Below are 26,733 nucleotides of genomic sequence, written 5' to 3' on the forward strand. Positions count from 1 at the left end.
CGAGGGGGCGTAGTCGGGCTGGTTCCGCGGCCGCGGGGCCCGGCGAGCGGCGGTAAGGGCGTCGGCGGCGGCAGGTAAGGAGGCGGCGGCGGGGCAGGGAGCGGCCTCCGAGGGTACAGGGCCGCGGGGCCGAAGGCCTGCCTCCCGAGGGCGCGGGGTCTGGCGCGGTGCAGTGGGACTGGGCCGGCCCCGGAGCCGCCGCCGCCCCCGGTTCGCGCGGGACTTGGCTGCGGCCCCCTGGTCGCGCGAGGGTCGCGCGGGACTTGGCTGCGGCCCCCGGGCGCGCTCCCGATCCCCTCCCGTCACCCTGTAGTCGGGGCGGTGCTGAGCACCGGGGAGTCCCTGGCCCAGCGTAGCCTCGTTTCCGTGCGAGCCGAGCGCGCGTGCAGCGGGCGCAGGACCCCGTGCGGGTCCGGTTCCGAAGGCGATGAACGTGGGGCCCTGGGCACAGCGCCTGCCGCGTGGTGGTTTAGCTGCTCCTGCGGCCCCGAGACGAGGCTGGCACTCGGGGATGGTCCCTGAGCTGCCTGACGGAGGCTTGGGAGCTTCGGGAACCGGGAGCGGCGGGGGGGCGGTGCGGAGGTTTCACCCCAGAGGGGAGCGGGTTCCTGGAGCAGGGAGTGCATCCTTTCGCCGCTCTGGAGGCTGGAAGTCCAAGATGAAGGTAGCAGCGGACTGATTTCTCCTGAGGCTGCACTGCTTGGATCCCACACACCCACGTTTGTGCCGCGTTTTCACATGGCCTTCCTTCTGTGCAGGTGCATCCCTGCTGTCTCTGTGTCCAGATCTCTTACGGGGACATCAGTCAGATGGAATTAGGGTCCACCCTAACGGCCTCATTTTAACTTAATTACCTCTCTGAATACCTAATCTCCAGCCCTGAAATACTCTGAGGTACTGAGGGTTAAGGTTTCAACATAGGGATCTTGGAGGGAAGGGATTCAGCCCATCAGAGAAGGCATTCACCAGAATGGACAAGAAAGAAAACATTTTCCAACAGAAGTGACAGCATGGCCTCCCTGTTTAAAAAGCAGGTGCTTGAGTATTTTGTATGCCTCATTCTTGCTCTCTCCTGCATTTTTTTTTTTTTCATTTCTTCCCCCTGGGGTGAGGGGCTCTCCAGTCTTTCTCTGTAACCCATTTTTTCAGCTTTCAGCACACATATCTCTTCCTTGAGATTTTTTTCCCTGACCCTCCCCCTTCAAATTAATTTCTACTTCCCTTATTCAGTATCTCCAGGATAGTGCTGTTGTTTTTTCTGTGTTTGGGGCATCTGGGTACAAGAGCATCTGGCTCGGGGAGTCCCAAAGTGACTGCTGACAAAATCCAAAGGCAGACAAATGGGTGGTGGTGAAACCGGAAAAGGATTTATTTCAAGGAGGCCAACATGGGGAAGGCAAAGACCATCTCCAAAGTCGTGGAAGTGCTTTCATGTTTATGTTAAGGAAAATCTGGAACAAACGTTGGTAGATAAGTGCAGGTGGGCCGTGAAGGAAGCCCATTGTTGTCTTGGGGTCAGTCACATGGGGTCTTCCTGGTTCAGGGCAGTGCTTATGGCTTGACGGGGTAGTTTCGGTCAGTTGGAATGCATTGCCCACAGGGTCTTTTGCCTGAGTTAAGAGATGAATCGGGAAGAAGAACATAATCAGAAAGTGCAGACTGAGGTTAGGATGGAGGGAGTTGAATTGCTCTTTCACTCTGGTGGACCAACGCTTCCTGAAGGTATAGGTGACCATGTGTGAGTGTTTCACTCTCATACCCTCAGTGTCTGGCATGGAGTGACGCTCTATAAAGTTAGGTGAATGATGTGAAAACCGAGACAGTCTGTGGAGGACAGGGAACAGGCCTCAGTTTATCAGCATTTCCACCTCACAACAATGTCTCGCATATGTCAGGCACACGTTAGCAGTTTAGCCTCGTTGGCCTACATAGCATCATAGGGTCAGCGTAGAACTAGGACAAGAACCAGACTTGCTTGCTTGTCATGGGGTTTGGAGTCACGGTGGGAGGTGGATTAGAAATAAGCCGTTTGAAAACCATCACGGATGGCCAAAGACAAAGGTAGGTCCACTTTAAGGCAGGCTGGGTGCTGGGGTGTGTGAACTGTGGACCCTTGAGAAGTGATCCATTAATGGCCCAGGGAACAAATTTCTACAAATTCTTGTTGTTTTGACCAGTTGGTAAACAGAACAGAAAGCTCTTTGCTCTAGGAGCCTCTCTACAGGATAAAATTACGTTCTGGCTCTTTTTCTATTTAGAAGCACCTCTCCATTCACATTTAAGCTTTTTCTTTCTTTTTTTTTTTTTTTTAAAGATTTTATTTATTTATTTGACAGAGAGAGAGAGATCACAAGCAGGCAGAGAGGCAGGCAGAGAGAGAGAGAGGGAAGCAGACTCCCCGCTCAGCAGAGAGCCCGATGTGGGGCTTGACCCCAGGACCCTGATATCATGACCCGAGCTGAAGGCAGAGACTTAACCCACTGAGCCACCCAGGCGCCCCCATTTAAGCTTTTTCTTGTGTTTTTCTCTTTTCCCATATTTTCATTCCTTCTGATGCCATTCAGTCCCTCTTTCCACCGTCACATTTTTGGTATAGATTTATAGCATTTAAAATAGGAAGATACTGGAGCTCCTGGCTGGCTCCATTGGCTGAGCGTCTCACGATTGATTTCCACTCAGGTCACGATCCCAGGGTGGGGAGATCAAGCCCCATGTAAGGCTCTGCACCGAGTGTAGAGCCTGCTTAAGATTCCCTCCCTCTCACTCTGTTCCTCCATGCCCCACTCGCATGCTTGCTGTCTCTTTCGCTCTAAAAATAAATGAAAAAAGGCTTTTAAAAAATGAAACAGGAAGATACTTTAGAAAATGATCTAACCCAGTGGGGGACCCCTCCATTTTTACATATCACAAAACAGGCCCAGAGTCTCCACCCATCCAGAAGCGATATATTGAGCACCTGCTGTGTCCAGGGCGCTCTCGAAGGGATATAAGATCCAGGGATACACTGATCAATAAGACAGAAGTAGGCAGTGTCTTTACCACAGATTTTTGTTCCTTGTCACACGGTGTGAGAAGCTGCAGAGATGGAGATACGTCTGTGCTCTTTGTGTCACACCAGGCACGCTTTCATCCTCACATAGGCTGTACCTTGGCGGTGAGGCGTGGGTGGTAGACTGAAGGGACAGCTGATTTGGTGCAAGGAACGCCTGTGTCTGTCATGTGTAACTCAGAGTAGTGGTTAAGCATGTGGGCTTTGGAGCCGTTCCCTGGCTTTAAATCCTAACTCTGTCTCTTACTGTCTGTTACTTATTAACTGTGTCTGTCTTTTCTGTACCTGGTCAGGTTATCACTTGCATTGCAACAAACTACCCCAAAACTTAGTGACTCAAAAAGTTTTATCTCACAGTTTCATGGGCCAGGAATTCAAGCAGGGCTCCACTGGGCATTTCTTCAGTTCCACGTGATATTCAGCTGGAGGCGGGGGCTGCTCTGGGGAGTTAGAGGGGGCTGTGTTCCCATATCTGGTACCTGGGTAGGGGGGCCTGGAAGGCTGAGCTCAGCCGAGTTCTTGGACTCCACATATTCTCTCGAGTTGGGTGCCTTACAGCCGACTCGGGCCTCCAGAGTCACTTTTCCAGAAGAAAGACAGTGGTAGCGGTCAGCTCTTAGGGCCTTAGCCCAGAAAGGAGCACAGCTTTACACCCTTCCTTTTGCCTGTTCCATTGATTAATAGGTTAGGGTTAGATTCAAGGCAGGAGAGACCTAGATCCCACCTTCCCTTGGGAGGAAGGTCAAAGTTGTAGCCGTCTTTAATCCTCCAGGTACTTCATTGCCCTCATGTATAAAATGAGGATAACAGTAGCACTTATCCTACGTTTATCATGAGAATTAAATGAGTGTGAATTAAATATGAAATGAACGTGGTAATTAAAAGGTGTGGGTAAAGGGCTTAGCATAGCGGCTGGCATGTTAGAAGCATTTTACAAGTATGTGCCATTTATTATTACTCACCTTAGGTCTATGATAAGTTATTTATAGTCGTTATTCCTAGGACACACTAGGAATTTAAGTAAATTGTTTTTCCACAGCTCTCTATAATCTTATTGGGAAAGTACAGGATTGACGTCATGAAGCCATTAGAGAACTATACCGACTAGTATGGTGGTTACGATTTTTACAGTCAGTGTAAATTGTGGGAGAGTTTATAACTGTGCATGTTATTTCTATAGCTGGAAAATGTCTAAAGCAGAGTCAGAATATTTGCTGCAGTGTAGCATTTAAGTCTATAGAGGAAGGTTTTGTGTTGTATTTTTAATGTCCTTTTTCTCATGAGCCATAGCATAGCCGCATGGGCTCTAGGATCAGGAACTAACCCTAGCTTTGGAACACAACAGTTTTATTATCTTGGGCTAGTTACTTAACTCCTCATTTCTTAATTTCCTCCCTTATAAAATGATGATAATAGGGTTATGGTGGCATTATTTGAGTTAGTGGATAGAATGTGCATAGCACGGTTTCTGGCCCATGGTAAATAGTCTGTAAGTGAGAGGTCATAACAATAAGCCAATAATCCTTTTCTTTTCAAGACACCAAGGGGGTGAGGGTAGGTGATTGATCACTCCATCATTTGTCTGTTCAGGTCCCCTGAGGATTCAGCACAGGACAGTGCCCCACCAGCTGACCTCGTGCCTCCTGGTCCGTAGTCTTGTGTTAGGTGATACTATGCTCTCCCAGTGCCAGTGGTGTTGCTCTTTATAGGTGACGTCACCAGTTTTCATCACATCCTGCCCTGATCTCAAACCAGGAAATCGGGCCAATGTGCCAAACTCACATATCAGAAACTAAGCTTTCCACAAAGAAATAGGGCACTCAGAACTAGGTATAGAGCTGGGGGTGAGATGGTAGGGGTGAGTTTTAGAGATTCAAAGTTGAGGGGTCATGCATTTGGAGACATTTAGCAGAAATTTGGGCATCTGTAAGTGATGGTCAAAGCTGAAGTTTCACATTTAGGAGTTGTCTGCTTAGAACAGACGAAGACTAAGAGTATATGTGATCATCAAGGGGAAGAAAAGGCTTAGGGGCTGAATCTAAAAGGACATTAACGTTTGAGGGCTCATAGAGGAAGAAGTACAGCATAGAGATGGAATAGGTCAGGGGCACAGTAAGAGGGCCCAAAGGGTCCTGGGGAGGGAGGATGTTGAGAAGGACATGGGCAGACCAGCTGGGGAGAATGGATTGAGGAAAGGCCACTGGGCAAGTCTGTTTCAGCACAGTGAGAATGGCAGCAAGGCTGCAAGGGGGAAGAAGACTCATAAGAAAATAAAAAGGGGAGGTGGGGGGACAGGATCACTGGGTGATGGGCTTTAAGGAGGGCACCTTATGTGGTGAGCCCTGGGTGTTATACACAACTGATGAATTACTGGGTTCTGCATCTGAAACTAATGATGTACTGTATGCTGGCCAACTGAATTTAAAGTATAAAAAAGTTGCTGTTTTGAGAGGTGTAAAAGAGAGGCCTGTGATGAGTAGATGTACCTAGCAGGAGGGTTTTGTTGTCCTGTTTTGTTTTGCTTTTTCTCCCCGTGGGACAATCTTGGTGTTTGCAGGAACTGGTGAGCCAGTCAGCTGGGGACAGAAAGAAGCAACAGAAGAGCTGAACATGAAGCCGGATCCTGGGGGAGGCAGGCTGGGTGGGGTCAAGGGAAGACAGGAAGCTGACTTTCCGTAAGAGAAAGCACTGCTGCTTCATCCTGTAAAGCTGAAGGGATCTCGTGAACGGTGAGGGAGAAATTTGGAATTGAGAAAAGAATTTAAAGGCACTCGCGTTACATCAGCTTACCTGTGGGCTCAACCATCTAAGTGAAGTCAGGGTCACAGTCACCTTTATGGATGAGGGACACAGACATGGTGGGATTGAAGAGAATGGAAAGGACTCAGAAGAGCGTAGAGGGAGTCAAAAAGACATAAATAAATAAACATTACTAACTGTTGCCAATTAGCAATAAAGGCTAACTAGCATGGATTTTAATAGTTGAGTATCTGCTCTGTGCCAGGCAAGGATGGATAAGATGGTACCCTCAGAGCTCACAGCAGAGTTGGAGATACAAATGATGGGGCATAATGAGAAGTTATCTTATGGATGAGATCGCAGAGGAGGGACCGCAGAGTCACACTTCAGGAAGGAACAGTGGGGAGGAAGGAACGAGTTTTAAAATGGCAGGAAAGGCTTCTAGGAGTTGGTCACCACTCAGCTGAGCCCTCATAGGGGAGTGGGCCTTATCTGAAAGGTGGGAGAGTCCAGTGTAAGTAAAGTATTCCCAGAACAAGAAGTATCAGAACCAAAGGCTCGTGGGGAGAGAGCAAGGCAGAGAGAGATCTGTAATCTGCGTGCTTCAGAATCACCTGGATGCTTCCAGCACACATGTCTACATCCCACCCTAGACTGAGCAGAACTCTCGACGGTATCCAGGAATCTGCATTTTTAACAGACTTTCCAAGTGTTCCTTATAGATGACATTCGTTGAATACTTAATATGTCAGTTGCTATACTAGATGTTCACGTGGGCTCTCCCGGTTGTCTCAGTAACTCATGAGATAAGATGAGCAAAGTGGACATGGAGAAGTCATTTGCCCAAAGTCATGCAGGTAATGAGCAGTGGGCTAGGGTTTCAAACTGTCCCTAACACAGCTCATTAAGGGGGGCGCAGGTAGTTTATTTTGGCTGACACATGGTGGGTACAATGGGGATAAGGTGATGGTGATGATGGTCATGGTCGTGGGTGGTGATGGTGATGGTAATGGAAGAAGTAGTTGTGTTAAAAAGCTTGGGTTTTGGCTTCATGGTTTAGTGACTTTCAGTAATGCTTATGCACTGAGGATGAAAGCGAATAAAGCAAATAACGGCTTTTCAGGTTTTTATTGTAGCAAACTGCCATGTTAGCCTCCATAGGCTTGTCCCAGTCTGACTTCCTTTCTCCCCACTACATTTCTTCCCATGATTATGTCTCACTGGATTGTGCTCCTGGGCATGATCCCATGCCTTCCTCATCCGTGTGTTCCAGTGTCTAGCTCTCACTTCTGTATTTGTTCAGTTGTGTATCGTGTACTTGTGCGTGGGGGGGGCGATCTGGCATGTTTTGTCTTGTTTGTTGTACCTTCAGTGCCTGGCACCTGGTAGTCAGTGAATAGTAAATCTCTCTCTCACACACACACAGACGTACAGCTTATCCTACTACTGACTTGGCTTCAGCACTCTCAAGCTGATTAGCAGGCACCTTATGCATTCTAGTATTCCCTCCCCGGGGTACCTGCAAGACAGGTGTCTGCTATAGTGGTGCCCTAGCAGAAATGCAGGAAGGAAAAGATGAGACTCGGGCGCCCAGGGGGCTCAGTTGGTTAAGCATCTGACTCTTAATTTCAACTCAGGTCATGATCTTAGGGTCGTGAGATTGAGCCCCACGTTGAGCCCCGTGTCAGGCTCCACGCTCAAGGGGGAGTCTGCTTGAGATTCTCTCTCCCTCTCCCCCTCCTGCTCATGTGCATGCACCCGCACATTCTCTTTCTCTCTCAAATAAATAAAATCGTAGGGAAAAAGGAACAAAGGCAGACATGCCACTTTGTGATACGTCTTTTATTGTTGTCTAGTGATGCTAGTTTATTTTAACTTCTTCTATATTTCCCCAAATAAGCTTCTGATTTTCCCACCTTTCGACTCAGTGCCCCTTGTATGGGTGCTTAGGACTGATCTCATCTGGTTGACTTTTGCCTAACTTACGAGTGTCTGTATGTTCTCATTAAATTGTTCCTAAGTAGAAAGGACAGAAGTGCACATAACATTATCGGGGTCATATTCTACATGGACCCTATCAAGTATGGTGGCTGTTTAGATAAATTAAAGGTTCTGTTCCTCAGTCACTCTAGCCACATTTCAAGTGCTCGGTGGCCACACATGGCCAGAGGCTACTGTAGTGAGCAGTGCAGATGCGGAGCGTTTTCATCAGTGCAGAGGTTTCTGTTGAGCTGCACTGGCCTAATGCCTAAGACACAAGGTTTTTGTGGTTCTTTGTTGGTTCGTTGGAAGTGTGACCAACCGGGAATCATGACCACGAGCTGCCCGTCAGTCCGTGGGTTCCGGGGCGGTCAGCTCCCAGTCGTATCGCTGAATCTGTCTCATTCACCTTCTTTGTTGCAGGTCTCCCGGGTGGTTGAGCATGGACTCAGTGGCTACGCACAGCTGCCATCTCCTCCAGCAGCTGCATGAGCAGCGCATTCAAGGCCTGCTTTGTGACTGTATGTTGGTCGTGAAAGGAGTGTGCTTTAAAGCACATAAGAATGTTCTAGCAGCGTTCAGTCAGTATTTTAGGTATGTATTTAAACCCTTCTACTAACTGCACAGAGGAAAAGCTCTTCCACCATGGATGTATCTTGACTAAATTTTATCTTCTTGGGTTTCACTGTCATTCATTGTACATTCACAATGTAGCACATTGTGGATTTTTTGCTTTTTGTATTTAGAAGAACCTGTGAGGCAAAGAGCCTTTTAACTAAAATATATTTGGACTGATTGAACGTATTTTGGCACTCTGTCTTTGATTTTAATAGTTCTAATTAATGTCAGTCTTCTCTATATATTTCTTACCCTTTCAGGTTAAAAAGATTGAGGAGTAGAATTCCTGGTAGGAACTTCTTTGTGATAAGAAATTAGAGAGGGGAAACATTCCATGTTCTATCTTTTTATTAAAATACTTTTGTGTTCATTTTGCATTTGGATATTTGAAGAAAATAAGTTTGAATTTAGTTTACTTATTAATATAATCATTTTTCAATTATTAGAGTTAAGTATTTTATATACATTTTCTAATCAACTGAGATTTGTCTAAGCATAAAGCTTCTTTTTTAAATACCTTTCTTTTCCTTAAACTGCATACCATTTTACTGCTCTAGTAAACAATATATGGAATGTGATTCCATCTCTCCTTGATAATCTTGAATCATCCAGTTAAACCTCAGCTCTCATATATGCTCTAAGTACAGATAGTAGAACAGGTCAGCTCACTGAGGTGGGCAGCACTATTTGTCCCCGTGCAGCCTAGTCCTAGACTCGGCTTTCCCTACGCCTTTTTAATTTGTTCTTCCCTTTAGGTAAGAACAGAGTTGAAGGCTGTTTGGGGGAAGCAGGTGATCCGATTAGATAAAATGTCTTCAGCAGACTTGCAAGACCAGTTACCTAAGTCAGCTTGCTGGTTTATATACAGTACAAATTCGTTCACCTGGAACTCGATGTGTAGCCAGAATAAAATGCCTGGGCTTTATGTTCCCCGTTTTCCCTCATTAACTCGTAGGCCTTTTCTTTTTCTCACTGCTGGTTTGTGGACCATTGGGTTGCTGAGAAACCTCTAACAGATCTGATTACAAAATGAGTATATGTAAGTCCCTAGAGCTGTCAGATTCTTAGAGACAGAAAGAATGGTGGTTGCGAGGGGCTGAGGGTGGGGAATGGGATTGATTGTTAAATGGGTACAGAGTTTATTTTTGGGAAGATCAAAGATTCTGGAAATGGCTGGTGGTTTTGTTACACAACAGTGTGAATGTACTTAATGCCACTGAATTTACAGTTTGAACTATATTTAAGTATAAAGTTTTTCAACACTTCAGAGTGGATCAAATGTGGGGCGCCTGAGTGGCTCAGTTGGTTAAGCATCTCAACTCTTGATCTCAGCTCAGGTCTTGATCTGAGGGTTGTGAGTCTAAGCCCCGTATTGGGCTCCACTTTAAAAAAAAAAAAAAATGGATCAAAAAATTAAAATAGAAAAGTGAATATCAAATGTTGGTTTATTACACAATTGTTTTAAAAGATTTTATTTATTTGATAGGGACACAGAGAGAGAGGCAGCACAAGCAAGGGGAGTGGGAGAGGGAGAAGCAGGCTTCCCACTGAGCAGGGATCCTGATGCAGGGCTTGATCCCAGGACCCTGGGATCATGACTTGACCTGAAGGCAGACACTTAACCAACTGAGCCACCCAGGCACCCCGCTATTTCTTTCTTTAGACATTTTTAAGGTACTTAGATATGGAAATATTTTTGTTATGTGTTTTATGGCCTGAAATATAATTTGTCAGGCTAGACATGAAATAATGAAAAATATTTGTCTTTTAGTTTACTATACTCTATCTAAATGCAATTAATAATACGTATGGATAACTACATTTTGAAAGGAACAATAAGTGTATTTCAGAATTTTGAGATCTGTTTGGAAGGTTGGATATCCAGCACAATAATTTAAATCATTTGAGTTGCTTTGCTGAATGGCTTATCAAAACTTTTTAAAGGATTAAAATATACTTAATTTTAAAATCTTGGCATTTATGGAAGGATAGTATTTTTTAAGAGTATCCTGAGCATTATTTATAGGAGAAAAATTATCACACTGTAAACAGATATCCTTTCTGTTATCAGGAGCCTCTTTCAGAACTCTTCAGGCCAAAAAAGTGATGTTTTTCACTTGGATATTAAAAATGTGAGTGGCATTGGGCAGATCCTGGACTTCATGTACACCTCTCACCTAGATCTTAACCAGGACAATATACAAGTGATGTTGGACACAGCCCAGTGTTTGCAAGTTCAGAATGTTCTGAATCTGTGTCACACATTTTTAAAATCAGCTGCTGTGGAGCAGCTCCCAGGCGTGGCTTGTGACAGCACGTTCTCCCTGCAGGGTGCTCTGACTGCGGAAGCACACTGTGCCGGGAGCGGAAGCTACCCTCCTCATTTGCTGCAGGAGTGTCCCGCCGATGTCCAGCAGAGTCAGGTTCTGGCCGACTCCCAGGCTCCCCGTCCGCCGTCCGTGACTCTCCCTCACTGTGCCGGCGAGGCATCCAGACAAGCACCCGACGTGCTAGACGGCCCCTGCCCTGAGTTGCCTTTCAGACAGCCGAGTTACTACTACAAGCTCAGAAACTTCTACAGCAAGCACTATTACAAACAGGCTGCGGGTCCCGGCCGTGACAGGACGGCTGAGCAGCCCCGCGCTTTCCGCACAGCCGCAGACCTCGGGGCCAGTGACAGCCAGCCTTGCCCCGGCAGTCACCCCGAATGTGTCCTGGAGTCTTCAGAGCACTTGCCTCCCCACTTCTTGGCCCCGCCCTTGAGCGACTCAGCCCCAGACCCCGAGTCGGACAGCCCGTGCCCGCCGCCCACCAGACAGCTGAGGCTCAAAAAGGCCATTCACCTTAAGAAGCTAAATTTCCTTAAGTCCCAGAAATCGGCGGAGCGGCCCTCCGAAGCCAAGCCGGACGACAGCTTAACGAAGAGGGTAGAGTGTGCTGGTGCAAATACTACAGAGAAAGCCAGCAGCCACGGTGCTGAAGAAAACGAAGGCGAAGACCTCGTCCATGCTGAGCATTTTAACTGCATTAACGAAACAGAGAGGCCGGAAGAGGCTGCCGCGCTGGAGGACCAGGCCCAGATGCTTCCGTCACAGAGACAGTACACGTGTGAATTGTGTGGGAAACCTTTTAAACACCCAAGCAATTTGGAGCTTCACAAACGGTCACATACAGGTACACTGATTCAGTACCCACAGGCAAAAGGAAAGGAGAGGATGCAGACGATCAGACACCACTGCCTGCTCCTGCTTTTGTAAGAAGTTTTGCTGTTGCTTGATGACGTCATTGATAATGCCCCCCGCCCCCAGTCAAGGAGCCTTAGTTGCTTTTTGTGTTTTTGGTGATTACTTTTACAGAATAATCTCCAGGATCTGCAGATGCTTTCATAGAACTGGTTTGAAAAGATGGTGCCCTTTTCGTTTTTAATTATGGTTTTATGTGATAAAGTTTTCAACTCTAAAGAAGTGTAGTGAATTGTTTTGGTGCACTGAAAATTTCAGATATATTCTAAAGCAGATAAGCTGTATTTGCCCTTTAGAATTAGAATAGGTTTATCTTTAAAGCATGATGTTGGTTCATTCAGACTGAACTAACTTAGAGTAATAGTAAGAGTTCTCTGGGAAGTAAATTTCATACCAGATTTTTTCATACCAGATTTTTTAAAATTGTGGTTTGGAAGGAAGAGGTAAACTTTTTAATAAGGGTCAGCTTTAATTATTTGATATTTTCAAATGACGATTCCTCCACTTGGAACTGTGAATTTTCAAAGTCTTACTACCTTAATTCATACCTTGTCCCCTTTCCAAAAAGTTTATTTTTTCCTCATTTGAGGTGTGATATAGTACATATACATCACATGATGCAATTACGTTTTACTTTCCTTCCTGTAGTTAAACTTGATGACTCTAATACACTATTTTAAATTAATGACAATTAAAAGCATGAAAGTAATACACTAAGGGATGCCGCTAGTGTAACCGCTTTAAGGTGCTTATGTAATTGTGATTGCTGATCTGACATTCTCTTACCACTTTGGATTCCCCGTTTGCGCAGGTGTTTGCTCCCTCGTTGTATTATTGAGAGAATTAATAACAGCTGGAAGCCCTTCACAAGTTTTAATGTATTTGAACATAAGGTGCTTGAACATAAGGAGGAGGAGGAGTTCAGAATTAGTTTATAAGAAGGCAGTATTTTTATTGACTCCGTCTTGCCCTGGAAGAACTTGATTTAGGTCATTCTGTTTGCATAAATTTCCTAGAGCCGAATGATCATTTGAGTTTGTATTTGAGAAGCATACTGGTTAGCTTTAAAGGAAACAGAAATGACGTGGTTTGTTTTGAAGGAACATCTTTGGATGCCCGTAGTCATACAGTCCTGGCACAGATGTTTCCTGGGGCAAAAACTGAGGAGGGCAGCACTTCTCAGATTATGGTCTGGAGAGCCCCTTCAGGGGGCCTTTGAGGCCCAGACCATTTCCATCATAGTTTGTGACGTTAACTCACTTTCTTTTCCTTCTCCCATGAGTGTGCAGGGGAGTCACCTAAAGGCCACAGCCACTCTCATGGCCAGTGTAATGTCTGGTCGTGTGTTTTAAAAATCACTGCTTTCGTTTCTGATACAGGCTATACCAACAGATACAGCCTATGTAAACAATAGCTCCTTACAGGTGTGAAGGAGCCTAGGCGTAAAAAGGTTGAGAACCACGACAGTAGGGTTACCGACCTTTGGTCACTTGTGAGTCTCAGTGACAGGTGGCCTCTTTTTTTTTTTTTTCAAACTGTTGTAACTCATACTGGGGGCTTTCACTTTAACCTCCCCATAATTTCAGACCTAAATATCCTCACCAAATACAGGATTCATGTGATTATGATTACTCAGGGTCAAAACCTCCACCTAGGCCTCGAGGAAGCCATTAAACAGTTTTAGGAAAAGATCAACACGAAAATGTCCTGGCAGGAGCTCAGAAAGCTAGCGGGGTAGCAAACCCGAGCAACACAGTAAGAAGGGAAACGCTAATTTTTTAGAAGAATCTTAATAAAACCACTTGATTTGAGGGGAATGGGGTAAAAGGAAGGTTCTTGATCTTCAAGACCTGAGAGTGTTTTTACAGGTGAAAGGTGATACCTTGAAGTACACTTTTAAATAGATCACATTCTAGAGACTATTCAGAACTGCTGTGGCCTCTTTGTAGTGGAGTCCAGTCTGCATCTGTTCTATTCCAGAATGCAGTTATGCAGAGTTCCTAGAATCAGAGTTGAGAAGTGGGCAGGGAGGCTCATCTCCCATGCTCAAATCTCGTTGACCCCATCAGCATGTATCAGCCGAGGCTGAAGGGCGGTGGAGAGGGGCTTCTCCCCGGCACTCTCTGTCTTGGGCTCCTCTCTGTGTATGCGTCACATGGTATGAACGAGTCCATCAGCAATTGCTGGTGGAGGAGTCAGGCTGCAGGGCAGGGGACACGATGCTACCATAGGGCAGATGGTCTCTGCTCACCATCTCAGGGCCAGAGAGAATTCTAAGGATGTACCGACCGATTTTCATACTTTGATAAAGAACAGGATGCTCCTTTTTGAAAGGACATGGGCAATAGTTTTAAACATTGTAAATTACTGTGCAAATATGACTAATGATTTTACAAGTTGTTATTTTGTTTTGTTTTAGGTGAGAAACCTTTTGAATGTAACATTTGTGGGAAACATTTCTCTCAGGTGGGAATACTCTTATTTACTGTTAATAATTGGAAACCTGAAACCCAGTGTTTTCTTACTATTATTATTGCAAATAAGACCTACGTTTGGACTTAACGAGAGAAGCCTCTGATGGTATCTGTAACTTTGATTTCACACTAAATCGGGAGAAAATAATTTTAAAGAAAGCAAATTTTTAGCTCATTGGGGCAAAAGCAGCATTTTTTTGGTGTGTGAACTCCCCCCCCCCGCCGGCCCTCCTTAAGGATGGATCCAGTCCTAGTATCCATGGGTGACGTTTCCCGTGAACCACAGTGAGCACGCAGCTGGGGACTGCGTGCAGCTGGCTAGATCCAGGACTCGTGGCATCTCACTCTTTGGCGGCCCGAGGTTGTAGGAGGTGGGGAACAGAGTGAGTGGTTCTCGTTCCTTCTCAGACTGCCTTTTAGCTGACTACCAACAGCTCATCTGGACTCGTGTCCGTTCTCTCCGGCCCATGTGTGCTGCACCCTCCCTTGGGCCATGTGCTGATCTGGCGCTGGACAGAAAGGAACCTAGAGATTTCATGTTTTGGAGAAAATGTTGAGGGAACCTACTTTGGAAGTAGGAGGCGGCGACCTGCTCTGCCCTGCGCCGGACCCTGGCATTCCAGGGCATTCCAGAGGTGCACAAGAAGCCGCCCCACAGCTGTTCGTACGCCCGGCTGGTGGCGGGTGCGGTGGATCGTGCAGTAGTAGCTGCTGCAGGTGCTGTTCCTCAGCCGTGAACTCCGGGCCGGGCCTTGATCCAAGAGAAGAGCCCTTGAGGCTGGTGAGGGCTGGGCGGCAGACCCTCTCTAGAGCCCAGAAACTCAGTGGCAGCGCTGTGTTCTGACGCATTCCCCACAGAGCCGGCTCTCCCAGGGTCCCCTTCACCCTCCCACACACCCAGACCTGTGCTCTCCGTGACTTCTCGTGCCTGCGGCCCGCCGCGTGCAATGACTGACCAAGTCCGAAGCTCTGCCTTTGCGTCTTTAGTCTGCACTTGCCATCCAGGAGAACGCCAGGCAACTGTTAGACGTGCAGTGAGTTTTTGCAGAGCCGAAGGGAGTCCTCACCCCTCCAGCCACCGGGCACTAGAGGCCTTGTGTCTCCATTGCAGCTGTGCCCAGTGCTTCCGAGCTGGGGCTGTGGGGCCAGGCAGTCTGCATTTGGATCCTGCCCCTGGCTTACTGCTCAAGTCAGCTCAGGCAGGCAGCCTCCTCTTTCGGCTCCTCAGCTTCCTTGTGTGTAAAACCGGGGAGAGGAGATGACTGAGCCCATCAGGTGTGTATGTGGAGAGGGAGAGTACCTGAGTTGGGGGGAGTACAAACTGCTGTCTGGCACGTAGATCGTGCTCGGGGGACATCACTTTCCCGTCCCGGTGCCGGCCCCTCTGTTCTTGCAGACCAATCTTCTGCCACCATCCTAACCTTACAGCTCTGGAGTGGAGGAGAGACGAAGGCCTGGACTAATGACTGTTCATAATTAGCAACCATAACTTCTCTGGGCCTTATTTTTCTAATTCTTACAACAGGGATATACTGCCTCATGGGGGTCTTAGGAGCAGTGACTGGGACAATAGACACGAAAGCCCTTCATCCTCTAAAATGTGGTGACAGTGTAGGTTCTGTCCTTGCTTGGGAGCCTTCTGTGACTCTCCATTGCTAATCAGAGGAAGCCAGACATTCAGGCGTCTGGAGTCAGCCTTCAGCCTCCTCTCTCGGCCCCGAGGCCAGGCCAGGACCCCCTTTCCGAGACTCCGCGATTCCGTTGCTCTGGGGTGGGACTCGCGTGTGGGCAAGTTGTATTACAGCAATTCCAAAGTGTGCCTCTGAGGTGGGGGACTACTGCTCAGGTCTTGTCCTGCACTTGCCCTCTTGGGTCTTGTCGGGGCAGTCCGGCTGACAGATGCCACCAAACTCTCCTCTGCACTGGCGTCTGTATTTCTGTCCCATTTTTATGAATGCAGGATTATGTATAGTTGCAGTTTTTGGATATATATTGCTGTTTCATTTCATAGCCAAGTTGTAAAATTTTTTATGGAGAAGGACTTCTGAAAAAACTTCATGCAGCAAGAGTTTGTTGCGAGCTTCCCGTGTCCAAGGAGCTCTGCCGTGAGCTGGAGAAATCTACATAGGGAGCAAGACGGGCAGAGAAAGGAGTGGTCATTTCTGCCTGGAAGAAGTGGTGTTTGGGGTGTTTCACGCCCTCCATGTGAAATGTGTTAAGAGGACACAGCCCCAAGGACGAGCCCGCACGTGATAAGCCTCGGGGTCTCCGGCATTCTGGGCCAAGAGAGCTTGTTGGCTGCTCTCTACAGGGGTACTTTGCGAGTAGTGCCCACTAACTAACCATTCTTCACCTTAAGCCAAGTGTTCCCTTCTTAGAATGAACTGGAGTCAGTGTTTGTGGTTATGCTGGATTGGAACGCTCCCATGCTGTTGCTGGCGTATTTGCTTCGGTAGAAGGGAGCTTGTAAATATTTTCCCTTTTGGAAGACTTGAAAGTGAGAAAACAGATTTACCAATGAGAATCAGTCTTTTATGCTGTTTACTCAATTTCTGTTTAGTAGGATCAGTCTTGGAAGAAAACAAAAGTTTACCACAACCTTGATGATGAGTTGTAAGCAGTATTGTACGTGAGCTTTGAGAAGCTACCATAATCCGAGATTGTGACAACAGACTCTTCGTCTGTTAACATCATTCTGGACACGGTCTTTGCGTGGATCTCAGCCCTCAGGAGCCCCGCATACTTTAGAGTGTGGGTGAGGCTCTGTCCACAGTGCCAGGGCCCCTATGTGGAGTAGAACCTGGACCGGTGTGTACCCCCAGAGGAGAAGGTAGGGAGGGGCAGGTCTGCGTATCTGTGATGTGAGCAACAGGAGGAAACCTGGGTGCACTGAGCTGGCTTTGGGAGAGGAGAGCGGTTTGATCTCTCCAAAGAGGTAAAAATGGACACTCTGAGCAGCTGGTGCAGTGCCTTCTGGCAGTGCTGTCTGGAGAGGGGTGCCCCAGGTCCAGGGCGTGGTGGGAAGGACATAGCTGTACGGAGGAGCCCTGCCCGGAGACCGATGTGCTCCCCAGGACGCTGGCATGGCCTGGTGCCACAGGCAACATGCAGAAGTAAGAGGGTTTCAGGGAGCTTCTTGTGAGTCATGAGACTTCTGGCCCTTAGCTGGTATCCGTGCATTCCCAGGGTTGAAGGCCCTGCTGTCAGGAGAATGATCACTGCCATTTAGATGACAGTTCTGTGTTCATCTCCAGATTTTTTTCTCCCCTGTTAATTTTATTTTGTGAAATCCTGAAGCCCCCAAACTCTAGATGACTTTTAGGATCTGAGATCCCTTTTGTGTCTAAAATGGTGTGATTCCTTGGCTGTTTTCCCTGTAAATAATCTGTTGCCTTTAGAAGAGTGCTCTGATAGAAAATACATGCTTGGTTTGTCCACATTTAAATACAGATGCTCATGTACCTATTAGAAGGAGTTATTTTTTTAATTATTCAACAAATCAGATGTTAGTTCTTTTCTACAGCAAAGTTTTTCTCTGAAAAACCCTGACAGTTCCCTCCTAATAAAAAATATTTGCTTAGAAGGAGCGGAGCCCTCTTCTGTGCTAATATTCTGGAACACAGCTAGACAGCACGGCAGCGCCGCCAGCCTTCAAGACCACAGTTGGGCCTGGGTCAGGATATTTGATCCCCCTGTAGGAGCCAAGGCTGATTACTTCCTTCCCATAGCATCTGTTCACTTTTCCGTAGACTGTGACACTACGACTTTGTAAGGGAATTGTGGCGACATGGAGACGGGCATCTGCAGCTGCTGAGCAGAATGCTTCATTCCTGGTGATCTCTTACTAATCGATAGCAGTTCCTGTCATGACTGCGGGCGAGAGCGGCCACATATCCAGCTGTAGATAATCTCCAAGATGTGGACTAGGTACTTAGCGTGTAGTTAGTACTAGAGGAAGTCAGAGTCTACCAAAAATACAGATACTTGACCAAAGACCGAATAATCTGGCTCCCCGTTTGCTGTGTAATTTGTCATAAATCATTGACGGCATTACTGGACTTTTTTACCTGAATCTTTAAGTATTTAATCTACTTTTATACCAGTGGTCAGATCAATATGTGCTCCTTTTAGCTGATGGAAGACTTTCCTTATACTTTTCAGATATTAAATAGCTACAAAAAACTTTCAAGGGTTTGTTTTACTGTCGCTTAGTACAGTATTTTAAGTGGAAGGCCACCGTTACTTGCTTTGAAAACAAGTAATTGTTAGGCTTTACTTATCAAGAAAGGATGCGGCACTACTCAGAATTGACTCAGAGAATGCTTCAGTCATAATGCATCATTTACGAAATAACTTAAAACAAGAAGGACTGAATTTAGCAGACGAGCAGATGGTGCAATTCAAATTGTTACACAGTTGATGAGCTTTTTTGGAATTTGGAATTGACTGACTTCAAGCAGTCAGTGGTGCCTTAGCTTACCTCCAGCGAGCGGTTTCCCTCACAGCCAGGTGCCTATTGTGCTGAATTGTCCGCACAAGCTAGTTTCTTCTCAGAGACTCGTGAGGGTGTAGACTGACGCGAACCAGGGCTCATTTTCGGCCCAACTGCGTAACAGGAGCAGCTGTTTTAGTTCTCTGAATCGGAGTCTTTCGTCTGGAAAAGAGATGATACAGCAGTGGCTCAGCGTGGTTCTGTGATGCGTGGAAGGGCTGGCAGCCCAAACGTAGACCGTGGTTGACAGCTGTTGTTTTATTGTGATTAGTAGCTGTTCCATCAAAAGCTGCGGATTTCCCAGTGTTTTGCCCAGTTCTTTCCCTTTAGTTAACTGAAATAAACCTGGGTTTTTTCTTAAGCCACATTTATCATATTCTGAAAGATAACATCTGACTCAGTGATTCCCCAGAGCCTGACACAGAGAATCTCCACATTCTGTGATGTAAAACCCCCAGACCACACTTTTCTCTGCTTGTAAGTTTCCACGCACACAAACTTCAGACCATTTTCAAACCCATAGCTGTGAACTGTCTATGCATTTTGTTTAAAATCAAGTTTGTAGATTTCCAAAGCCTGATTTGTTAGTGGGGTGTTACTGCTCATTCTCCTTTTTTGGCTTATTTTGTGCATAATGCCTGCACATACTACCCTTGGGTATATTCATTCATTTCAGTGTTTTTGTAACAGAACACTATAAAAAATTAGGCAGGGGACATGACAGATTGAGCCTATTAAGTTAAGTTCCAGGAATGGAGGATTTTGTTTTCAAATCCTAATTTGAAACATTAGCCAGGAGCTTTTTTAATACGAGGCAATTACAATTTTAATTTCAGTGTACTTTAGGCAATTTCCTGTGGACTTCCTATTGATTATTACTTGGAAATCAATTTTGTGATCTCTACTTAAATACGTTATTCTTTGTGAAGCCCTGCTAGCTTCAGAAATTAGGAACATAAAAGGCCCTGCAGTGAGCTGGCTGCCCTGAAGCCCCAGACGTGCATTTTTGCACAAAGGTAAAAAAACGACAGCCTGGCCAGGAGAACAGCCATGCTGCCACGGGAAGGCCTGTCTGCACGTGTCTCACCTTCTCTAGAAGCAAAAGCAGGTTTTTGAAAAATCAGAAATCCTGAAATAACGAAGTACAGGGGCTCCTTTCCTTTTCAAGGACACTTGAATATAGATGGTCCAAGTTAAAAAACCCCAAATAAAGCACATCAAGGTCTATTTAAAATACAAGCTCCACAGCCCCCAAAGCAGCCTCCACAGTGTGCTGGGCCCATTTCTGAGGGAAGCAGCACAGTGCACGCCTGAGACGGGACAAGCCAGGGGCCCATGTGGGGCAGGCAGAATGGAGACACGTCCGTATTCGGCAGGCTACTGGGCAGATCCCCCTCCCCAGAGTTAGACTCGGGCTGGTCCCTGGTCTCCTTGCACATGGCTGCTTTTGAGTCAAGCTAATCTTCACTGAGAATGTGGGATCGGGACCTGGCTCAAGCTTTCCATTTGCCTTTTAAGTTACAGAGTCTGTAAGGAAATTTTTCGTGACTGGTATGCTTTTTCTCCCCCTGCTTTCTTGCAGGCAGGTAACTTGCAGACTCACTTACGTCGGCATTCTGGTGAAAAACCATACATCTGCGAGATCTGTGGAAAGAGGTCAGTGTTGGGCTTAGTCCGTTTGTAAGGAAAAGCCCATAGTCTGTCTTTGAATTCAGTGTTTTCTGAGCCACCTGTGGGTTCCCTCTGTTGCTTGAGGAACACAGGTAAACCTTCTGGCTTTCCATGGGTTACACGATAAGAATAAAAAAAAGAAACGTTAATTAATAGAAAATCTAGGACACAAGTCTTACAAAATGGGATTTTACATGAAACAAAGTTATTTTGTTACTAAAATTTCCATTCATTCCAAGAATGTCTATTAACGTAGACAGATGTCCCCATGGAAGTGACTGTCTTGTGGGGAAAATGAGACTTGGCAGCCAGGAAGCCTGGGTGTCAGGAGAGAGGGCTGGAGGAGGTGCCCCAAGCTGAATCAGGGAAAGGCCTTGAGGGCTCAGCAGTGGAGGAGCGGCCCTGAGTTGGGGCTGGGCAGGGCTGTGACTTGTGATGGAGTCTGGGGGGACCCTCCTTCCCTCATTGGGTCATTTGTCCAGAGTCCACATGCTCTCATCGAGCAAGTATGCTCAGGCAGCAGCCCCCAGTCAACAGCGATTCAATTGTTCATATATTTCACCATTCAGCATTTATTTGGCGCCTACTGTGTGCTGAGTGCTGTGAGGGGAACACAGAAATAAACAGTACAAGTTCTGCCTCTGATAAGGTCATCCTCAGGAATGGTGGGCTGAGACAGACAGAGTCCGAGTCCTGTGCTGCAGCACAGCACATGCCATAGGGACACCAGAGCAAGAGGCAGCTCTTGGTGAGGCCCAGGAAAAGCACTGTCTCTGCAGATGAGAGGAAGCAGAGAAGAGCTGTCTAGCTGGACATGTGTCCCTTTCTGCCATGACCACCTGAGCACTGACAGCCCCGTTGTGTGCCGGGGTAGTGCCGACCACTTACTTCAGTGCCTTGTAGCATGGACCCCCGGCTGTTTCAGGGGTCCTGTCGCTTCACGATTGGCCTCATTGTACACCACGTCTTAAATGGGAACCTTCTGAGCTCCATTGAAAAGTAAAGCATGAACTTAAAATCACGTCTGTAGGCAGCATCTTCTCCCACATGGAACCAGTTCTACAATCAGCTGTGGTATAGGGAAGCACAGCTGTCTGTATTGGAGAGCCTGGCTTGGAGTTGTTCCCCGGGCCAACCTGCTGGCCTTCTCTGAAGAGAAAGATGAAACTAGGTAGAGAAATAAAATAAAAAACAGAACACTTGCATCATCTTCTACTTTTAAAAAAGAGATGGGGCGCCTGGGTGGCTCAGTCAGTGAAGCATCCACCTTCGGCTCGGGTCGTGATCTCAGGGTCCTGGGATCGAGCCCCTCATTGGGCTCACTGCTCAGTGGGAAGCCTGCGTCTCCCTCTCCTCCCTGCTCATGCTCTCTCTCGCTATCTCTGTAGCTGTCTCTGTCTCTGTATCTCAAATAAATCTTTAAAAAAAAAAAGAGTAATAAAAAGGAAAAAAGTAAAAGCAAAGATACTTAAAAATGCACATTCAAACGAATCAGGCCACTTCTATTCCATTCTGAAGGAATGTAGGGAGCAGTTCATCTCTTCCCTCATTGACTTGCAGTCACAAAGACTTGAATTTAATCGTAATTGAATTTACATTACAGGTTTGCAGCGTCTGGTGATGTCCAGCGTCACATCATTATCCACTCGGGAGAGAAGCCACACTTGTGTGACATCTGTGGGCGAGGTACTGCTGCGTGTTTTCCTCTTTTTTGTCCTGAAGACTGCCAGTTGCAGTGTTCTTAGGCCTTTCGCTGAGCACCTGTTCTGGTCTCCCCAGGGTTCAGTAATTTCAGTAACTTGAAGGAGCACAAGAAGACACACACGGCCGATAAAGTCTTCACCTGTGATGAGTGCGGCAAGTCCTTCAACATGCAGAGGAAGCTGGTAAAGCACCGGATTCGGCACACAGGGGAGCGGCCCTACAGCTGTCCCGCCTGCGGTGGGTTTCCGCTGGGCCCAGGCCGCACGGACACCCTGCCGTCCCCAGTGGGAGTGGGGTGCCAGTCTCATTGGTCGTTTCGGTGTCGTGGGTAAATCATCCCTATTCTCGTAGGTAAAATGGAGGCAGTGTGATTTCCTTACTGCCTCCCTTGGTGTTCTCTTGGTCAGTCCTGGGTTCGCATATCATACATTCAGTGAGTCTCTGGGAGGCGTCCAGAGGTGTCCTGAGATGCTCCGCAGACAGAGCTGACTGAGACAGGGTCCCTGGTGCCATGTGCTCCCAGCCCAGGTCAGCAGGGTGTAGACAGTGGGGAAAGTGAGGGAGACCGTGGTGTGCCGCCCGCAGAGCCGGGTATGGGGGCTGCGTTGGGCTGTCCCGCAGGAGCCTGAGAACACACAGTGGGGCCAAGAGGGAGGGCTTCTCGGGAGCTGGTGCTGTGAAGCAAAGGTCCCATCTGTGGGCATCCAGTGTAGCAGTGGAGTCTCGGCGGGAGCAGAGGGAAAGCGGGGGCCCTCACCATCAGGGTGTATCACTGCACACGTGAGGAATGGGGACTCGGAGTTAACGTCCTCTGTCACATGTGATCGCAGTGCTGGAGCCTCGGAAGCACTGGGGGTGTGTGTGCATGTGGGTGCCGTGTGCCCGTGACAAGTGCTTGACAGTGCGAACCAAGTCATGGAGGGATGAGTGGCTGCCTGTACAGTCTCCCAGTTAGAGCACATGGGGAGACTGTTCAGGCCCAGCTTTGGGAGGGCCGGAGCTGAGCACCAGCAGCAGCTCCATTCTGCTGGGAGCTGGCATCTCAGGCGGGCCTTCCAGGGTGTAACCACAAGGTAGCTTCATTTTTCTCTCCTGCTGAAATCGTATACAGATCTCCTGGATACTGATTTAGGCAACTCCGTGACTATTCTCCTTACTCTTGATTAAGAGAAAATTGTGTTGGGGCGCGCGTAATGCAGTTGGTTGAGCGTAAGACTCTGGATTTCGGCTCAGGTCATGATCTTGGGGTGGTGAGATCGAGCCCGGTGTCAGGCTCCGCGCTCAGCACAGAATCTGCTTCCCCTCTCCCACTGCTGCTCCTCCCTGCTTGCTCGTGCTCTCTAAAATAAAGTAGCATTACTTTAAATCACAGATGCAATGTCTTGACTAATGTAAATGTCGGGTCCAAATTACTATTACAGCTGACAACTTGATTTGAGGTTAAACATTCTCTTTCCTCCTCGGCCAGGACTTGTTGCTGGTTACGACCTCAGGAGAGGAGGGAGCAGAGGGGGCCCTGCCATCCTCACCTTATGCTTCTGGGCCTTTCCTTCACCTCACTAACCATGGTTTCTGACCCTGTCGAGGACAGCCTGGGGCTAGGGGAAGAGAAAAAAAGGGAGCAAGGGTGTTCATTCTTATAGCACAGCATCAAAATTTTATAACCGCTTTATTGAGGTGAATTTCCCATACCATAAAGTTTACCCATTTAAAGTGACCAGTTCAGTGGTTTTGGTATGTTATTCCTAGAGTTGTGCAACCCTCACTCACCACGGTCTATTTTAGAATATTTTCACCGCCTGAGAAAGAAACTCCATGCCCACTAGCAGTCACTCCCTGTTCCCACACCGCAGCCCAGGCAACCATTAGTCTGCCTTCTCTCTCCGGATTTGCATGTTCTGGGCATTTTGTGTAAACGGAATCCTACATGTGGTCTTTTGTAACTGACTCTTTCACTTAACAAATCTGTGGACATTCATGTATAGTTTGTGTGGTTGTGTTTTCATTTTCTTGAGTTCAGAAGACGGGTTCAGTTTTAAGGTGGCTTCACATCCTGGGCTTTTTGGGGAATAGAGCTCCACCTCTTCCATGTCCCCTCCCTCTATCACTCCATCCCTCCTCCTGCCCCCCCATTTCATGCTGCTTCCAAAGACTGTCTCTCCTTCCCTCCCCTCTCTTCCTTTCCCAGCATTTCTCTGCACTTTCCAAGGTAGAGATGTGCATTTTCTTTCAGCCCTGGGTCCTAGCAGTGATTCCTGGAGACTTTCTCTGTTGGGGTCTCCTCGCCCTTCTGGGCAGTCGTCCTAGGCTGGATTCAGCACAGCTCCAGGCAGTTCTCTTGCAAGCATAATCCTTGTCCGGTTCCTGGAAACCCTGCATCCTGTGCTGCTGGGGGCTTCAGGCCATAGCTGCGCACAGGCACCCTCCTGTCTGCCACCGGCGCAGCTGGTCAGCTGTCCCTCACCAGATTTCCGAGGCAGGAGGCAGGTGCCACGCCTTCCATGGGGATGGCTCGGCAGTCTGGCTCCCCTGCCTTGACTGATGGGATCAAAGAGAGACGCTGGCCCTGGTCCTCTCCTGGTGGGAACTCTGCTGTGGCTAAAATTCACGTGCCTTAAGAACCCTAGAAAAGATCATTCCCGTTTGCCCAGGAATTCCATTATTGAGAACTTAGCTTAAGGAAACAGGGAAAAGAAAGATGTTAATTGAAGGTGGAGTGTAGTAGCAACAGGTGGAAATGACACGAACGTGCAACAGGTGAAGGAATGGTTCCACCGCTTCGAGTCCACGAAATCGCGCCTGTGTGAAATAGCGTGTGTTGTACAGACAGCACAGCAAACGGTGAGAAGGCTGTTGCTGGGCATCCGCGAAGGCGACAGAGCCTGGCGCTGCAGATGAGACGTAGACATGAAGACACAGTCGCCGCGGTGTGCCTCGGTAGCCTGTGTGGGGAAGAAGTGCCAAGACGTGAGGCCCGTGCATGGACACCTAGTTTGATTGTTCAGAGATGTGTTGAATGCCCCCCACGCTGCCTGACAAGGGCAGGCCGGCTGAGCGTTCACACGGTTAAGGGAGAAGTTCTAAATGTGTGTCTGCATAACCACATGGTGCTTTCTCAGTCCTCTGTAAACAGGCGATATCTTCTGTAAGGTTATTTGGTGGTGGTTCCCTTCTGACCTTCTTACCTACTCTACTCACAGAAGTAGATCCCCTCCCTCTGTCCCATGCACAGAAAGGCGATAGAACTGGGAGAGCTGCATGTAAAATGACATCAGAGGCAAAAAGATGTTTTTAAGTTATAGATTGACTGTGGTAGACTTAAGGAAATTGAAGCAAAACCGATGAGGTCTGCCAACACGGGCCAGTGGGGGCAGGCACCTGGGCTTACCAGCCAAGTGCTCCTGTGTGGGGAGACGAGGGCTCTTGAAGGCGCACCCTGAGGTACCCACAACCCAAAGGCTGTAGGTCAGAGGAATGCCGCTGGAGAACGGAGGAGCCTTCCAGGATGAGCAAGTGACAGGAGGGCTGGAGCTCGTGTACGCTGAAGCAGGGTCATTCTATGTTTTGGCAGGGGGCGGGGGAATGCCCTTCCAGAACCTTCTCTAAAAGGGTCCCTTGCTCATTTTGCAGGCAAGTGTTTCGGGGGCTCTGGTGACCTGCGCCGGCATGTGCGTACACACACTGGGGAGAAGCCGTATGCGTGTGACATCTGCGGCAAGTGCTTCACGCGCTCCGCAGTGCTCCGGCGGCACAAAAAGATGCACTGCCGGCCCGACGGGGCCCAGGACACACTCGACGGGCTCGCTCACACCGTCGAGGCCTCCGACCTGGACAGATCGCAGAGCTCAGACTCCTTTTCACAGGACGTGTCTGTGACTCTGATGCCCGTGGCAGTCAAGCTCTCTGGGCACCCAGCGGAGGATTCAGTGACAGAGTTTGACGGCCACACCGCCAGCTCCTTCTGCAAGTTCCGGCCCACGGGGCAGCCACCCGGAGTGGGAGAGCCGGAGAAGCTGGGGCTGGACCCTGGCCAGCTTGCCAAGCCTCTGCGGCAGCCCACACAGCCTCCGGCCTATGCCTACCCGGATGTGGCCGCTGCGGCCAGCGAGCCTTCGCTGCAGCCTGACAGCCTGTCCCTGGGCCGCTCGTCCCTGGCCACACTGGACAACCACTGCAGTGATGCGCTGGGCAGCCGCGGGGCCACCACACCGTACAGGAACTCTGAGGGGCAGTTCTTCTCCAGCATGACGCTCTGGGGGCTGGCCATGAAGACGCTGCAGAATGAAAACGAGCTAGACCAGTGACGTCTGGAGGCAGCATTCCCAGCCTCGGAGCTTTTTCTGAGCCCAGTGGACCGGTGTCCGTGCTTCGGTAGAGAGCATTGTCCCCGTGGTGGCCCTTTCTCACCAGCCCGAGAATAGTTGGACCATTTCGTGCTGATGGTGACTGACGACTGGAAGCTTCTGGAGCCCACAACTGGGAAAGAAGGCCCGGCGGCTCCCCGTGCATGCGGATGCAGGAGTGGAGGAGCGGACAGCCTGGGAAACCATCCCGCTGACCTTCACCGGTGCGAAGGGGTCAACTACTGTACGTCTTAGTCACATTAAAGGGGAAAATCTATATATGGAAACACAAATATGTTTGCATTTTTACATGATTGAAATTTGTACTGTTTTGTATTTTTATTTACACAGAAAGTTTATTTGTATATGAAACCCATGCTATAATTTAATTTGAATAAGTGAAACTTGACTTTCTATATAA

General features: G+C 48.0%; 1 protein-coding gene across 5 annotated transcripts; it reads left to right on the forward strand.

The window, feature by feature from the left end:
• On the forward strand, positions 1 to 26,733 carry ZBTB49 (zinc finger and BTB domain containing 49). 5 transcript variants are annotated; one of them, XM_032855153.1, is made up of 9 exons: positions 15 to 74; positions 759 to 1,034; positions 8,192 to 8,362; positions 10,458 to 11,560; positions 14,048 to 14,094; positions 20,177 to 20,250; positions 21,869 to 21,951; positions 22,045 to 22,206; positions 25,600 to 26,733. In XM_032855153.1, the coding sequence occupies exons 3-9, from the start codon at positions 8,211 to 8,213 to the stop codon at positions 26,271 to 26,273; spliced, it is 2,295 nt and encodes a 764-aa protein (XP_032711044.1). In that variant the 5' UTR covers positions 15 to 74; positions 759 to 1,034; positions 8,192 to 8,210; the 3' UTR covers positions 26,274 to 26,733. The 5 variants fall into 5 exon arrangements, with proteins under 5 accessions (XP_032711026.1, XP_032711064.1, XP_032711044.1 ...); XM_032855135.1 differs by lacking the exon at positions 759 to 1,034 and having other exon boundaries at positions 1 to 74; XM_032855142.1 differs by lacking the exon at positions 15 to 74 and having other exon boundaries at positions 605 to 1,034.

This window comes from Lontra canadensis, unplaced genomic scaffold (genome assembly GCF_010015895.1).
Source record: "Lontra canadensis isolate GAN:19392208 unplaced genomic scaffold, GSC_riverotter_1.0 scaffold1, whole genome shotgun sequence".
In the NCBI taxonomy this organism is placed as follows: domain Eukaryota; kingdom Metazoa; phylum Chordata; class Mammalia; order Carnivora; family Mustelidae; genus Lontra; species Lontra canadensis.

Coding starts and splice junctions, on each gene's coding strand:
- ZBTB49 (XM_032855135.1), top strand. CDS start 8,211: ATGGACTCAGTGGCTACGCACAGCTGCCATCTCCTCCAGCAGCTGCAT. Junction 8,363..10,457: donor GCGTTCAGTCAGTATTTTAG/GTATGTATTTAA, acceptor TTCTGTTATCAG/GAGCCTCTTTCAGAACTCTT. Junction 22,207..25,599: donor CTACAGCTGTCCCGCCTGCG/GTGGGTTTCCGC, acceptor CTCATTTTGCAG/GCAAGTGTTTCGGGGGCTCT.